We start from the raw sequence: 15,808 nt of genomic DNA on the forward strand, positions 1-15,808 counted from the left end.
GCAACATCCTCACTGCCCAGAAGCTCTACTGGACCTGCCAAATTCATAGCCCTGTCCTGAACACAGAGGGGCAGACAAGCAGGACATTCAGAGCCTGGGGGCACAGACACAGCCTCTGTGTGACAGGAGAGACACATTCTCTGCCCTCCCAGAGCCTCCACTCTTTAGGGAAGATGCAGCCCCTCTGCCCAGAGAGCTCCCAGTGTGATAGAATGAGGGAAGAAACACTACTTCAGCTCTCAGGGAGCTCGAAATCTGATGGGAAAGAGATGGACAGAATGTAGGTTCAGTAAGAATAGCAGAGCTAAAGCATATTGAGTACACACTAAGTGTCAGGGACTTTATAAATATGAGTTCATTTAATTTATATAACTGTGAGGTGGGACAAAGAAGTGGAAGCACAGAGAAGTCAAGTCACTTAGCCAAGATCACAAAGCTAGAAAGTGATAATGCCAGGATTCAAACCCAGACAGTCTAGCTCAAGGGTCTTTCAAGTAAAAGAGCAAGAAAACGCAAGCCACTGGGCAGTGCTGGACATTCTGGGGATACTCTCATCACCACGGATCCCAGGTGACCAGCAACAGCGAGTCCAGTCTGGGAAGGTTGCCCGAGGAGCATCGTGTCTCAGTTCTTGCCTGGAGTTCAGGGTCTAGAAAGTCCTGGGGCAGAAAGCAAGTCTGCTGAGATCAGGACGGATGAGCCAGGGGTGAAGGCAGTGGAGGGGAGACCCCTGGAGAAAGAAGGCCAGGAGGGCTTGTGAAGAGCTTGGATGGAGCACGTGAGAAAGGCCAGAGAGTTTGTCGTGTCATGGAGAGAGCTGACTGGGGACAGAGCGCCGCAACAGACAGGAACGTGGGCGGGGAAGGCCACACGGAGACATCCAATGGGGGACTTTCCACAGGGAAGGATGTTGAACAGCAAGCCTGGGGATGATGCCGGGGACAGTTCAGCCATGCACACCCCACTCCCACGCCCGACAGGGATCTCCCAGCACAGCTCTCTGGGGCACCCGTCTCAAACACTCTCATCAGTTGACTGTTGAATAACATACTAATCATGAGCTGAGCTTTGGCATGAGACAACCGCGTTTCTGGCCCCAGCTTTACAACTTGCCATCTGCCTGCCCTCTCTGAGCTCTGGGTCCTCATCTGAAAAATGGCGATAACAGTAATTAGTTTAGGAGATTATTGAGAGGATTAAATGAGTTACATTTTATCTAGCACTTAACACAGGCCTGGCAGAAAGGGCTCAATAAGTGATGACCCATGATTCATTTAAAAGTTTGATATACAAATATTTGAGGATTTTCTAGAAATTTCTGCTAATGATTTCTAATTTAATTCCATTGTAGTCAGAGCACATGCTCTTTATTGCCAATATTTTAAAATTTACCAACCTTGTTTCATGGCCCTGTGTATGATGCATCTCAGTAAATGTTTATGTGCTTTTACTGTTGGGCAGACTACCCTACAGTTGTCGATTGGCAAAATTGATTGACAGAGTTGTTTAAGTTTTCTATTTCCATATTGATTTTATCTACATGTTCTGAATTGCTGAGAGGATTTTTGAAATCTCTAAAATTTTGAAATTATCTATTTTTCCTTTTAGTTTTGTCATTTTTTTGCTTCATATGTTTTGAAGGCCTGTTATTAGGTACATATACATTCAAGATTAATATGTCTTATTGATGAATTAACCTCTTTATCATTATATAAGGTCTCTCTTTATCCCTAGTAATATTTCTTGTTCTGAAATCTACTTTTTCTGGTACTGATATAGCTGCCGCAGATTTCTTATGATTAGTGTTTGCATGCTATATATTTTTCCATCATTTTACTCAACCTGGGTCTTAATGTGTCAAGTTAGTTCCTTATAGACAGCCTATAGCTGGATCTTACTTTTTCATGAAGTCTATTCATATTTAATGCTGTTATAGATATGGTTTAGTGTAAATCTACTATCATGCTAATTGTTTTCGATTTGTTCCATCTGCTGTTTGTTTCATTCAGCCTCTTTCCCTGTTTTCTCCTAAATTAACTACTTTTTATATTCCAGTGTATCTCCAATATTGGCTACTAACTACAGCTCTACATTTTATTTTTAGTGCTTGCTCTAGTGTGAATAACATATATCTGTAACTTGTCACAGGCTACCCTCAAATAATATTATACTACTTCACATATGTGGACTTCTATTTCTCACTTCTCATTTTTCGTGTTATTGTCATATATCTCATTTTTTATATTATAACCCCTACAACACTTTGTTACTATTTTTACTTTAAATAAGTAACTATCTTTTGAAGAAATTTTAAAATGAGGGGGAAAGTCTTTTTACATTTACCACATATGAGCTGCTTCTGATGCTCTTCATTCCTTTATGTAGATTCAAGTTTCCATCTTGTAAGCATTGCCTTCTGCCTAAAGAACCTCCTTTAATATTTATTATAATGACTATCTCCTGGTGATAAATTCTGCCAGCTTATCTTTGTCTGAAAAAGTCATTATTTCACATTTGTTCTTGAAAGATATTTTCATTGGGTATAGAATTTTTGGTTTATAGTTTTTCTTTCAGCACTTTAAAGATCTTTTTCTATTGTGTTTTGGCCTTCATAGATAGTATCTGATAGTAAATCAGCAGTACCTTTCTTTTTAATCTTTGTTCCTCGATACATAATGCACCTTTTTCTCTCTGACTACTTTTAAAATTTTCTCTATGTCATTGGTTTTCAGAAATTTGATTATTATGTGCCTTGGTGTGGTTTACTTTGTATTTATCATTTTGAGGGTTCATTAAATGACTTTGATTTGTGAGTTTATAGTTTCCACCAAATTTGGAAAATATTTCTTCTGATATTTTTATGCTGTTTTCTGGAACTTCACTTACATATATGTTAGTCCACTTGATATTGTCCCACAGGTCAGTGAAGCTCTTTTTTATACATATCGTTTTCTCTGTGTTTCATTTTGGATTGTTTCTATTGCTTTGTATTCAAAGTCAGTAACTTTTTTTTCTCTGGTGTCTGATCTGCTATCAACCCGTCATGGACTGAATGTTTGTGTCCCCTCCGAAAAAATCATATGTTGAAGCCCTAACCTCAGAGCGATGGTATCTGGAGATGGGGCTGTGGGGAGATAATTAGGTCATAAGGGTAGGAGCCTGGTGCGTTGAGATTAGTATCATTATAAGAAGAGCCAGCAGAGAGCTTGATCTCTCCCTTTGTCTCTCCCTCTCTCTTTCTCTCTTCTTGTAAACACACACACACACACATGCACACACACTAAGGAAAGGCCATGTGAGCACAAAGCGAGAAGGTAGCCATCACAATCCAGGAAGAGAGCTCTCAGCAAAACCCAAACATGCTGGCACCTCATCTCAGACTTCCAGCCGCCATAATTGTGAGAAAATAAATTCCTTTTGTTCAAGCCATCCAGTGTATAGCATTCTGTTATGGCAGCCAAAGCAGACTGATACATAATCCCATCCAATGATGTTTTGATTCTCTTTATACCTTCTATTTCTATCTTAATTACGTTCATGCTTTTCTTTAAATCATAAGCATAATGAGCATATTTATAACTGATCTTTCAATGGCCCTGTCTGATAATTCTATTATCCCTGTCATCTCTAGCTGTACGGCAATTGACACTTTTCCTGATGATGAGTCACATTTTTCTGCTTCTTTGCTGCCTACTAATTTTTGATTGGATACCTAACATTGTGGATTTTATATAACTGAGTGTTGAATTTTATTATATTTATTTAAAGAGTGTTAGACTTTGTTTTGGCATGCGATTAAATTAGTTTGATCCTTTTGTAGTGTACTTTTAAACTTTTTAGATCTAGATCTAGATCTAGATCTAGAGTTGCCTTTAGTTTATTTTACTGCTTAGGTATAACCCTTTGGGAGGCTCTCACTCTGGCTAGTGGAAACTCAAACAATTCCTGGCCTTCTGTGAGTCTAGGAATTTTCAAGATGGCGAGAGGAGTAGAGATTGAAGGACCTTTTGAATGATTGGATGTGGAAGGATAAGAGGTGGAGAGGAATTACTGGATGGTGGCATCAGTACCAGTGGGCAAGAACTGGAATAGGAGGAGAGAATGAATGGATTGCATATCAGAGATATTTAATGTTAGGAGCCTGCAAGACATGTGAGTGGAGAAGTCTACTATTACCTTGGATATGTGGTCTGCATCTCAGGGAAGAGCGCAGGACTGGACTTAGATTTGGGAGTCATCAATACATAACAGTTAAGAGCAACAAACATTTACCGAGTATTTATATACGTAGCAGTTGAAACCTAGGTGGGAGAATGAGACACCAAGGGAGACTGCAGAGAAGAGGAGCAAGAATAGAAAATCCCTCTTAAAGGACAGGCAGAGAAGAAGCTCCAGAAGAGGATTGAGAGTAGGGGAAAGAAAAGAAAGAAGAAAGGAGGAGACAAGGTGAGAAAAACAAAACAAAACAGAGAACCAGAGATAGAGGGATGATGGAAGCTAAGGGAACAGAGTTCCAAGGATGGTGCGGTCAGCACTGTCAAATGATACAGACCATTCAGGTAAGGCTGCAGGACAGAGATCTAGTGACGCTGGCACATGGCAAGGGCATCTAGTGATCCTAGAAACAGCAGTTTTTAGAGCCCTGGGGAAAGTGGAAGCCTCCCTGAGCAGATAAGTGAATGAAAGATGAATGTGATGTGGAAAGGGTGAATATAAAGTCCTCTTCCTAGAAATGCGATGAAGAAGGGAAGGTAGTGACAGAGCCATAGCTAGGGGGACTACATGAGAAAGGAAGGGGATATTTGATGGGAGAGAATTCAGCACATTTACGGGCTCAGAGGGAGAAATTAGAGATACTTGAGAGAAAGAGGGACAATGGAATAAAATCTTTAGAGAAAACAAGAGTAATGGGATCAATAGCACAGGGAGAGTTACCATGTCCCTACAGTTAATAGGTGACAAAACTACTTCTGGTTGGAAGAGAAGACATTATTCATCATCCCCATTTCAAAGATTAAAAAATAGAGCAGAGTGGGGTGAGACTTGCCTCAAACCACACAGCTTGGGACCTGGCAGAAAAGGTCCTCTCCCAAGAAAGATCCCCCACACCAGCCACCTAACTTTCTCCCCCCAAGGCCCCCTTTGGATCAGTCAGGAGCCTAGGCACCCCTGCAGGAACCTAGGAAAAGCTGAGTGTGTGTGTTCCAGAGAGGGGAATGCAGGGAGGGTCCTATAGCACATTCTGAGAAGGGGAGGCTGTTGGGAGAGGTACTGGGGAGAAGACAGAGCCAGGAGAAAAGCAAAGGCATCTCCACCCAGGCAGCAGCTGCTCCCAAATATGTCACAACTTGTCAAAGAGGCAGAAATAGAAGCTGTCCATGGAGTGGAAGGGGGTGGGGCGGCAGGCTAGGGCTTCCGAACCCACAGGGAGGGCAGAATGGGGAGACTAGATGGGAAGGGGGACCGACCAGGGGCTAAGTCCAGAGGCGAGTGTAATAAACATATGCCAGGCCGTCCTTGGTAGGCTGAAACGGGGCCAGAGAACCCCTGGGCTGCTTTCCAGTGAGACTGAATGTGGGAACAGAAGTGGAGGTGGGAAGGGACAGTACACCGCTGCCGTCTGCCTCTCGGATCCTGAGTCTGTTCTTCAGGGCTAGGCCTGGGTCAGACAACTCTCGAAACAGTTCTCCTACCCTGACCCTATAAGCACTTCCTCCAGACCCACATGCTGAGTCAGAGAAAGAATGTTCCCTCTCGAGAGCCATTTGGATCATCGAGTCCAGCACCTTGATTCACAAACGGAGAAAGGAGAATGGGAGGGGGAAAAGACAGCAAGGTGCCCAACTCCTTTTCCAAGGCTCCTTCTTCGTCTTGTCCTTAACTTCCTGACTACTTACCTTGATCAGCAGCTGCAGGCCCAGCCCTCACAGGAACACGGATATGCATAGGAAACTGTCACTCGTGTTTCCAGAGGCCCACACTCTACTGAGCCCGGGTCAGGTTATTTTTAAACCTAGCTCTGGCCTCTAGGCCCATCAATCACCTCGCTGTGACCCCCACTCCGCTAGGACCCATCCTCTTCTGCCTCCAGGCTGGCACCTTCCCACACACCAAGGCCAGAGATTCTTGATGAATGGGACTGGCTCCAGCTCCAGATTCCAGGCAGGGGTGGATTTCCCAGCGGTTATCTGATGCTCAGGCCTCAATGGAAACAATGTGCGGCCTCCAGAGGCCCGGGGCCCTCCCCTGCTGCTCACCTCTCAGCCAAGGCTCCCAGCTGCCTCCACACCTCTCCCCCTGTCCCCAGTCCTGAGGCCTCCCTGGTGTCCCCAGGCTGCTGTCTCTCAGTGCGCTCTTGTGCCTTCTCGGCATCTCTCCGTCACTTCTTCTCTGGGTGTCCCCCTGAACTCTCCATTCGAAGCATGAGCGCGCCTCCAGACCCCTCTCCAGCCTGCCTCCTGCCTGTGTCCCCAGGCTCACCTGGAAACAGGTACTTACTCTCAGCCCTTCCTCACCAGTCGGCCTCAGGGAGGGAGAGAAGGCACCTGACGTTCAGCCAGGCAGTCCAAAAGCCAACACTGCTCACATTTCCGACCCTTGTGCTCGCTGCACCCGTGGACAAGTCACTTCCCTTCTCTGGGCCCCCACTCCCCAGTAGGTAGAAGCAAGAAGGTGAAGTGATCCTTAGACCCCCTTCCAACCCGTCGCGTGACTGCGATCTGGTCTCCCCCACAGTGGGAATCTCACACATAATCAGTGCTGAGCAGGCTATGATCACGCCTCTAGGTCCTATTGAAATGCACACACCTTCCTGCCTCCCAGTCCCCACCCAGTCCTTACCACGCAGAAACCCAGCCTGGGAGAATACAAGGTGGAGCCTGTTTGGAGAAGCGGGAGGCTCCCGCACTTGCAGACCCTTCTCCTTCCTGCTCCTCTATTCTCAGGCACATGAGCCTCCAGAGCGGGACACTTGCTCTGATGTGAGCCAAACAACCTGGCAGCCCAGGTCAGCCCACCTGGGAGGCAGCAGGGGCGGGAAGATGCTGGGAATCAGAGAGCTGGGACTGGTAGCATAGCAGAGAGGGAAGGAAGGGACCAGAAGCAGGTGATGGGGATTTCTGGGCATTTTGAAATCCAACCGCTACCATGCAAATGAGATCAGCCCAGCATGCAAATGACACAACCAAGTGGAGACAGTCAGGGTGGGGGCGTCAGCAGCCCAGTGTGGAGTCCTGGTGGGGGATAAGGGCTTCCTCTGGAGGGGGCAGGACCACTGGAGGAGAGGCTGCAGCCAGGGCAGGGGGCCCTGTGTGCCCGGCCAGCAGGAGTGGGATTAGGGCCGGACGCCCTGCTGTCAGGTTAGAGCTGATGGGTCGCCGCTGGTGGTGGAGCACAAAGGCAGCCCTGTGCTTGGCACCAATGTGTTCCCATCCATCAGAGGGCAGCCCGCACGGGCGGAGGAGTGGGCAGGGGGAGAAGGCCAAGCCTCTAGTGCGGTTTCTCCACAGCTCAGCTCGGAGAGAGCAGCAGGGTGTGCAAAGGGCCAATCCAATCCGCCCATCAGGGTTTGGGGGTGAATGGCGTCTGGACCACCCTATCTCCTCAGTCCCCAAAGGGTCTGCACCCCACAGCTGGGCCCTGATGTGGTCTCCAGGCTACTTACACAGACAGACACACAAATACATCCATAGACTGGGATTCCTTGAAACCCAGACTCACAGGTCACCCTAAACTCCCAGCCCGGCCCTCCCATCTGGTTAGAGGCAAATATTACACAGACACAAGGCCAAGGTCACACCCAACCCAGAGGCAGGGCTGAGCCTGTCAGAGCTCTCAGCCGGGTCGGGTCCTGCCCAGGACTGCCACAGAGAGAGGGCTCCCGGGAAACTGAGTTCAGCAGACAAAGGCATGAAGGAACATCTTCCTTCTCTGGATCACATTCGCGCATTCCCCAGCCTAGTCCTTGTCACCTAACACTCCCCACCACGGTCAGAGACTTGGTGCACCCCTCTTCCGTACTCACGTGTGACCGTGCTGCCGGCAGTGAGACCACGTCTGCGCTCACATCAGCGACCCTGGCACCCGGCACAAGGTGGTTCTTGACTGAAAGAGTGAATGAGTGAATGAGTAACGGGTGGGGCTAGGTTTTCCCTCCCCCGTTACTGCTGCTCTGGTTCCTCGGAGGCAATGAGGACAGCCAGAGAAACAGCCTGAGGGAGGCCAGGCATGGAGCAGAGGACCAAGCAAGGAAAAAGACTAATATTTATTGGGTGTTGCCATGTACCAGGTGCTCTTTTGTTAACACAGCCATTCTCCTATCACGCATTCACACACATGCACGCGTGCACTGTCCCTTTGCCAGGTAAAACATGCACCTCTCCTGGTGGTGTCCACCCTCCTCCCTCTGAACGTTGTGTGGCCCCTCAGTGCCTCACTCATGGATTATTGTCACCATCTTCTCTGTGGTCTCCTTGCTTCAGCTTTCAAGCCCTTCCGTGCCCAGTTGGGCCTCCTCCCACCTCCGCAGGTCTGCCCAATCACCCATGTACCTGAGCCCCAGTGGCCCCTGCCGCCCAGCTCCTCCTTTCATCCGACCCCTACCTGTTCTCCAAGCCCCAGCCCAGCACTCTCCTCCCCCTCTAGCACAGAGACCCCAGCCTTTGGGGTTTTGACTTTCTATAAACTTCTGAAACTGATCTGATGAACCCACACATTTGCAACTGAGCACGGCCCCATGTGCACAACTGAATTAAAATAGCTCTCTTGCATTGCAATTTAACGTTCATAGTTCCATGTCCACATGCTTACCAACTAGACAGTAAAATCCTGGAAATCATCAGAGAACAAGCCCAGCTCTCCTGCTTCCATTTTTAGAGGATGTGGATACGTTGTTAGGGGTCAGGCGGACAGGACCCTAAAGGACAAAATGATGCGATCCTGGGGTGTCCATAGTCATGTCAAAGGCTGGCAGACACACAGGTCACCTAAGCCCCCAGCCCAGCCCTCCCATCTGGTTAGAGGCAAATATTACACAGACACACGTTCCTCTCTCCCAGCCGAGCAGTGGAGAAACCACAACTAGAGGCTTGGCCTTCCCCTGCTTTGGGAATCCCTGTACCCCTAAGACACAGCCTTGCTACCTGCTGGCCTCTGAGTCCTGCCTGTAGTGTGGGGAGCACTGGTCCTCTCAGACCCCAAGACCTCTGCTGACAGGTGACCAAGGACTGAGAAACCCGCAAAGCAATCCCTCCTTCATCTGACATTTGAGACCTACAAGCTACATGTAAAACTGACGGCTCAGACCAGACTACTCAGAACAGCCAAGCCAAGGGGTCAAGGAAACGGGATATTTAAACGGAGTCTGAAGGGCTCAGCTGACTGTCCTTCCCTCCCCACCCACAGCGAGTAGGAAGGAAATCTTGGAGTCCAAATGGGGCAGGAAACAGTCGAGGTGGCAATACAGAGGACATAAAATTGATCCAGAGTGAGAGAGGGAGGGGACGGAGGCAATGCGTAGGCTGTGAGTCCTAAGCCTTGCTCTGACCCTGAGCAGCTGCCTTAAAGACAAAACTTCCACTGGCCCCTGCTGAAGAGGAAAATCAAGCCCAAAAAAATGTCTCTTGCCTCAGTTTACCTCCAATTACATGAGACCTAGAAGACATGAGGCCAGAGCTGCCTTGGAAACACAAGAGTTGGATCCGTTTGCCTCTCTGCGTTTCAGTCCTCTGACCCCGGGCACCGAGGCCCAGACACGCCCCGACTTTGAAGCAGTCTCGTGCTCTGGCTGGTAGGGCTAAGATGCTGCCAGAAAGCAGGGAGGTGGGCAAACGGACTCCTGAAGGCCCCTTCCAGCCTCAACCCACCCCTTCCTCGCTCCCTCCTCTTCCCCTGCCACCCACCCCACGCCTTTGGGACTAGAGGGGGTGGGCAGGAGCAGTAATTGAAAGGAGCAGATGAGAGGGGGATGTGCGTCCTCCCCCACCTTCCCTGTCCCACGGGGGCAGCGGAGAAATGAAAACTAATCGAATTACACCGCACAGCCTCCCTGCCCGTGCACGGGAGCCAGGGCAGGCCGGCTGGGTGGGGTGGGGGCCAGGGGGAGAGAAAGGGGAATCACATCTAATCCACTGTAAACGTCTTGATGTGCAGCAACAGCTTAGAGGGGGGCTCAGGTTTCTGTGGTGTTGGCTATATTTATCTCTGGTTCCATGCCAGCGGGGAGGGTTTAAATGGCACCCAGCAGTTGGCGTGAGGGGCTACAGGAGCTTGGGGGCCAGTGGCAGGAACAAGTCTTTTCCGACCCCATGGAGCTGTATGAGACGTCCCCTTACTTTTACCAGGAACCCCATTTCTATGACGGGGAGAACTACCTGCCTGTCCACCTCCAGGGCTTCGAGCCGCCGGGCTATGAGCGGACTGAGCTCAGCCTGAGCCCCGAGGCCCGTGGGCCCCTGGAAGACAAGGGGCTGGGGACCCCCGAACACTGCCTGGGCCAGTGCCTGCCATGGGCCTGTAAGGTGTGTAAGAGGAAGTCGGTGTCTGTGGACCGGCGGCGGGCGGCCACGCTGAGGGAGAAGCGCCGGCTCAAGAAGGTGAACGAGGCCTTCGAGGCCCTGAAGAGGAGCACCCTGCTCAACCCGAACCAGCGCCTGCCCAAGGTGGAGATCCTGCGCAGCGCCATCCAGTACATCGAGCGCCTGCAGGCGCTGCTCAGCTCCCTCAACCAGGAGGAGCGCGACCTCCGCTACCGAGGCGGCGGCGGGCCCCAGCCTGGGGTAAGTGCCGCCCACCCACCTGCCCCAGGCGGCAGGGCCCCGAGGCACCTGCGCCGCCTGGGACCCCCTCGGCGGGGCTCAGTCAGGAGGTGGAGCAGGTGTCAGGCCGGACCCGTCCTTTGTCAGGGCCCAGCTGTCCAGCTGACCTCCTATGTCCCTGTGTCCTTTCCAGACAAGATAAAGGCAGCGAGTAGGAGAAGCAGGTGTGGAGGGGGTGGCAGGGGACAGAAGCCAGGAGCCAGGAGCCTGTCCAGACGGAGCCAGAACCGGGGGGGAGGGCTCATCCCAGCGCCTGGACCCGGACCTCAGAGGCAAGGTCCAGTGCAGTGCAGAAAGCTGCCCGGGCTTCCAGCCCACCCCATTCTGGGTGGGGCTGGGTGGAGAGAAAACCCACCCCACGTCTCTTGTGGAACCCCAGAGGGCCTGCCCAGAAGCGGCCCTGGCTGGGCTGGACACTGCCTCCTTCACCCTTATCCAGGGTCCAGAAAACCAGAGACCCATTTAAGCCGGGTGTCCAGTGAGGGCAGAGTCACCACCCAGAACAGAAGAGGGGAAGGTCTGGAAGCAGGAGCTTGGTGGCCAGGCAGGGACATGAGAGGAGCTGGCTGTGAAGGTTCTGGGATGGGGACAGCCCATGGCCCACCCTCCAGCCCCACCACAGGTGTCTCTGCCCACTGGTGGACAGAGACACCACCCAGAATGGCTGGGTCCTGACCTTGGGCCTTCACCCTGTCTTCAGGTGTCCAGTGAATGCAGCTCCCACAGCGCCTCCTGCAGTCCAGAGTGGGGCAGCGCACTGGAGTTTGGCCCCACCCCGGGGGGTAAGTGAGGCCCTCCCATAACCTTGGCTCAAACCTCTCAGCCTCTCTTGAAGCCCAGTTGTCCCCTCTTACCTTACTCCCTGCTCCAACTCTGCCTTTGGCCTCCCCAGGGACCTGATAAACCCAGGGTCCCAGACGGCGAGCTGGAAGGCCCCGTGCCTCCCTGAAGCCTTGACCAGCTAAGAGGCGGTCTAGGCCTCCTGCTGCTCCCCAGCCGGCTCCTGTGCCTGACCTTCTCCCTGAAGAGGAGAGAGGCCCTGCCCCAGGGGCCCCTGGGAACTGCTGAGTCAGCGCTGCTGAGCTGGCCCAGCAAAAGGGCAGTTCAGTCTCGCAGGATACACCACCCTGGCTTCACTTCAGAATAGCTGCTTCTAAATCCTAACCCATTAGGGGAGTTCACAGGGGGGGCACTTGTATTCACACACACACATCCACACACATGCACACATGCAAAGCACCGGGAGAGGAAAATTCCTGAGTTTTGCTCACCCACCTGTCCTGGACCATGGGACCCCCTCCTCGCCCAGGTGACATACTTCCACCTTCTCCTTACAGATCATCTGCTCACAGCTGATGCTACAGATGCTCACAACCTGCACTCCCTCACCTCCATCGTGGACAGCATCACAGTGGAGGATGTTTCTGTGGCCTTCCCAGATGAAACCATGCCCAACTGAGATTGTCCGCCAGGCCAGGGGTCCAAGAGAGCCCCCAGGCTGGCCACAGACACCACCACTTCTGCAGTAGGGGACTCCTAAGCCAGGCTGTGCGGATGCCAGGAAGCCAGCCCTGGGGCTGCCTAATGCCAGGCTGTACCCCTCCTCATCCACGCCAGGTTAACCCACCACCCAAAGAGGGAATGGACGCTCTCATTTAGCTGACTCCTTAGAGCAGAGAGCATCTGTTTCCAGGGGACCAGAGTGCCCTCATGTGTGCCCCCTGGCTCGGGGAGCAAACTCAGGAGCTTCCCTTAGATCATAACGCAGCCTCCAATTCCACCCCCACAGTAGAAACAGTCTGAGAGACGAGACAGTGTCCGGACCTGGGTAAGCCATGCCCATCTCCTGCTCTTGTCTCCACCTAATGCCAGTGGTTGGGCTGGGCCTGCCCTGAAGCAGGAGGGAACATGGGGAAGGAGGGAACATGGGGAGAGGAACAATCCCTGTTCCTGAGTCCCTGGGGGGCCAAGCTTTTGCAGTGAATATGGGGAACCTTCCAGTGGTTTTATGTTTTGTTCTGTTTTGTGCGTTGTTTGTAAAGCTGCCGTCTGACCAAGGTCTCCTGTGACTAAGTTGCAGGGACAGGCAAGGGGGTGGGGGCGTGAGCAGGGGCTCGTGGGGCGATTTCTTTTGTTAACTAAGCATTGTGTGGTTTTTGCCATTGTTTTGTAATTTCTTTTTCTTTTTTGCTAACTTATTTGGATTTCTTTTTTAAAAAATGAATAAAGACTGGGTGCTGTAAGAGTGTCTGTGACAGGTGGAAGGAGAGGACACTGACCACTTGGCTTCTTCCCATCAGTGGCCCAGGCACACCCCAGGGACGGGGCGTACAGGGACTGGAGATGGCAGGGGCTTCTTGCTGGTGGTCACTAGAAACTGGGGTCCCCACTCTTAACATTAGGAAGGAAGCGGATTCTGGTCGGTAGGTGGGCAAAGACCAGATTCCTTGGAAATCTTGTAGGACACAGAGGAAACCCTGCTGAGCATTCTGTCACACCCTAAATCCTAGCACTCTATCTTAAATCCCAATAGGTCCACTCCCTTCCAATTAATTGGGCATGCTCAGACCCCTAGCACTCAGTGAGCAGGGTTGTAGACCGGGAATCTGTGGGCTCCCCTCCCTGACCCCTGACCCTCCTCCAGTGTGACTTTGCCAAGAACCCGGTAGGGAAGCAGGAGGTGGTAAATCAGGATGGCGATGGGGCCAGACACTGCTGCTTCCTTGAGGGCTAACTAGCCTGTCCCCCCACCACACCCTTCTGTCCTTGGAGTCTGAAGGGGATTCTGACAGCTCAGAGGATGAGGCTATTCTGCTGGGGGCTGGGGGCTGGGGGCTGGAGCTCACAAAGAACAATCATAGGAAGGAAAAGCACAGACTCTCTTTACATGGGATGCTATTTTCCCAAGACTGGCTTCCTGAGGGGAGAAAGGGGATGGATAATTGAGAACAAAGATTTTTGGATAGAGATTACATAAGGATTTAGCTGGGGATGTATCAGATGCTAGAATTTGAATGGACCGTGAACAACTATGAAGAACTTTATTAATTCACCTGCTTCAGGCTAAGTTTATCTGATTTATTGCAAATTAGAAGTGTCAGAATCATTACAGAAGTCTAGGGATTTAGAGCATGGTACATTACAGCCCCCACTCAGTTCTTCAGGGTCCTTGACAATTCATTTAACCCAGTTTTCCCCAGTGTCTATGAAACAGAGTGTGACAGGCCCTGGTGCCCGGTCTGCACTTCTGGGCTCAGCTAGGCCATCTCCCCTACACCTGCCCTGCTGACCTGCTCCTTGAGGTGCGACTTGCTCCAGAAATGCTGCCTAGGGTCAAGAGGAGGAAGGAAGCCTCAGAGAAGGCTCCAGAGACCGCGTGAGGGTCCAGAAGGAAGAGTCTCCCCCAAACAACCAGTCAGGGCTGGGGATCTGGGGAATCACAAACCGGCCTAGTCGGCCCATTTGTGGGATTTCCTACTTGAGTTTGTGTCGCTGTGTTTACAGTCTGACATTGGAAGGGCTGGAGAGGAACACCTGGATCTTTTCCACGACTCTTCCGTCTCCCTCACCCACTGGCTCTTGGAGACGACAGGGGCAATGTGCCAGGTCCTAATGCCTTGGGTCTCGAATCCACACTCACTCCTTTATTACCCACCGAACATAATGAACTACACATTCAAGGGTGATCTGCTCCCTCCAGGCTCAATTTGTCCTCCCAGTGCTCCCAGGGGTAGACACAATCCCACCCCCTTCTTCCTGGGGGCTTTGGTGGCCAAGAAGGGCACTCATGTCTACCAAGGAGCTGATAGGTTCTGGGGTTGCTGGATATATTTTTAAAGATTATTGCTCTCCACTTATCCTGTCAACTGGAAGCTGAGGTTCACAGTCATAATCTGGGAAGAATGAACAGTCCTCAGCAGTGGCTATTACAATCATTAATCCTGACCATTGTCAGGCGTAGCCATTATCTGCTTACTTCTTTGTCATTCTTTAAGTCAGTAGGCCTCCCTCCAGGTAAAAAGAAGCTGCCGAATCTCACAAGTGTGAATGGCAAACTTTGACAAGCAGGCCAGTCTCAGAAGTTATTTGCACAGAATAAACAACTGTCATCAATGCACAGGGACTTTCTTAATTAACAACTTAACAAATGCTTAGCCTTCACAATTGAATTACAGATGAGTCTGAAATTAATGGATAATGAGTGTTCTTTAGGGAAATTAGCTTAAATTCCATCTCCAGTGGAACCACCTGCAATAAATCAAACTGGGTTAATCAAATGTTGCCTAATGATGGACTTGAGGGAATCCCACTAGAACAAAAAGATAAGAATTACTTGAAATTGACATACCAATTGTCAGTGTGTAAAGAGGAACTTTTTAAAGTGTTCAGATAATTAGTGTGAATTGCAGAATGCTTCAAGTGTTTTTTGTTGCACTCCAGTAAACATTTGTAGGTATCTAACTTCTCAAAGGAATCTATTTGCAAACTGGAAAACCTTTTTAAGTGCTCCAGGTGTAGTAGTGATTGGACCATCTGGAGGGGGTTGGGTGGGGGGACAATGGAGAGTGACAGGAGCCCCGTCAGCTCAGGTATCTATCACAGGGATAAAACACTATTCCCAGCATGTCACGTCCTTTGGACTTGTCTGCATTCCTGGCTGCTGGGCTCCAGGCTGGGGCAGAGATGCCAGGACATGAGCTAAGGCTCACAAAGTGCTGAAGGCGCCCCCATGGGCTGGGATCTTAGCTAAGGAGGTTCAGTCCTGCCCCGGTGTGAGCCCCACATCTCCACCCCATGTTGATTCTGGCCGTGCCTCACTCCTCAGTCACAAGCGACCACCAGATGCAGACTCTCTAGCTCTCTGTTGGAACATTCCTATAGGAGGGGAAGTACATGATGTCGGGGTCTCATCTCAGGCTCAGCGTGTCCAAAATCAAACTCATCTTTCCCCATATGCCTGCTCCTGCTACATTCCCCTTCCTGGTGGATAGCTG

The 15,808-nt window shown here is 50.7% G+C and overlaps 2 protein-coding genes across 2 annotated transcripts in view; one reads left to right on the top strand and one right to left on the bottom strand.

Annotated features, from left to right (window-relative positions):
* The window catches only part of PPFIA4 (PTPRF interacting protein alpha 4), a 91,220-nt gene that overhangs the window by 26,696 nt on the left and 48,716 nt on the right, over positions 1-15,808 (bottom strand). Inside the window, exon 30 of the mRNA XM_073217124.1 lies at positions 8,024-8,103. Within this exon, the coding sequence (XP_073073225.1) occupies positions 8,024-8,103 (80 nt within the window). The remainder of the gene's footprint in view (positions 1-8,023; positions 8,104-15,808) is intronic.
* Positions 10,245-13,057, top strand: MYOG (myogenin). The gene is made up of 3 exons (XM_017667767.3): positions 10,245-10,775; positions 11,515-11,596; positions 12,152-13,057. The coding sequence occupies exons 1-3, from the start codon at positions 10,305-10,307 to the stop codon at positions 12,271-12,273; spliced, it is 675 nt and encodes a 224-aa protein (XP_017523256.2). The 5' UTR covers positions 10,245-10,304; the 3' UTR covers positions 12,274-13,057.

This window comes from Manis javanica, chromosome 11 (genome assembly GCF_040802235.1).
Source record: "Manis javanica isolate MJ-LG chromosome 11, MJ_LKY, whole genome shotgun sequence".
Classification (NCBI taxonomy): domain Eukaryota; kingdom Metazoa; phylum Chordata; class Mammalia; order Pholidota; family Manidae; genus Manis; species Manis javanica.

What these genes read in the sequence shown, in the direction of transcription:
- MYOG (XM_017667767.3), top strand. Translation starts at nt 10,305, where the DNA reads ATGGAGCTGTATGAGACGTCCCCTTACTTTTACCAGGAACCCCATTTC. An exon ending in GCGGCGGGCCCCAGCCTGGG is followed by an intron (nt 10,776 to 11,514) that starts GTAAGTGCCGCC and finishes CCCTGTCTTCAG; the next exon opens with GTGTCCAGTGAATGCAGCTC. An exon ending in GTTTGGCCCCACCCCGGGGG is followed by an intron (nt 11,597 to 12,151) that starts GTAAGTGAGGCC and finishes TTCTCCTTACAG; the next exon opens with ATCATCTGCTCACAGCTGAT.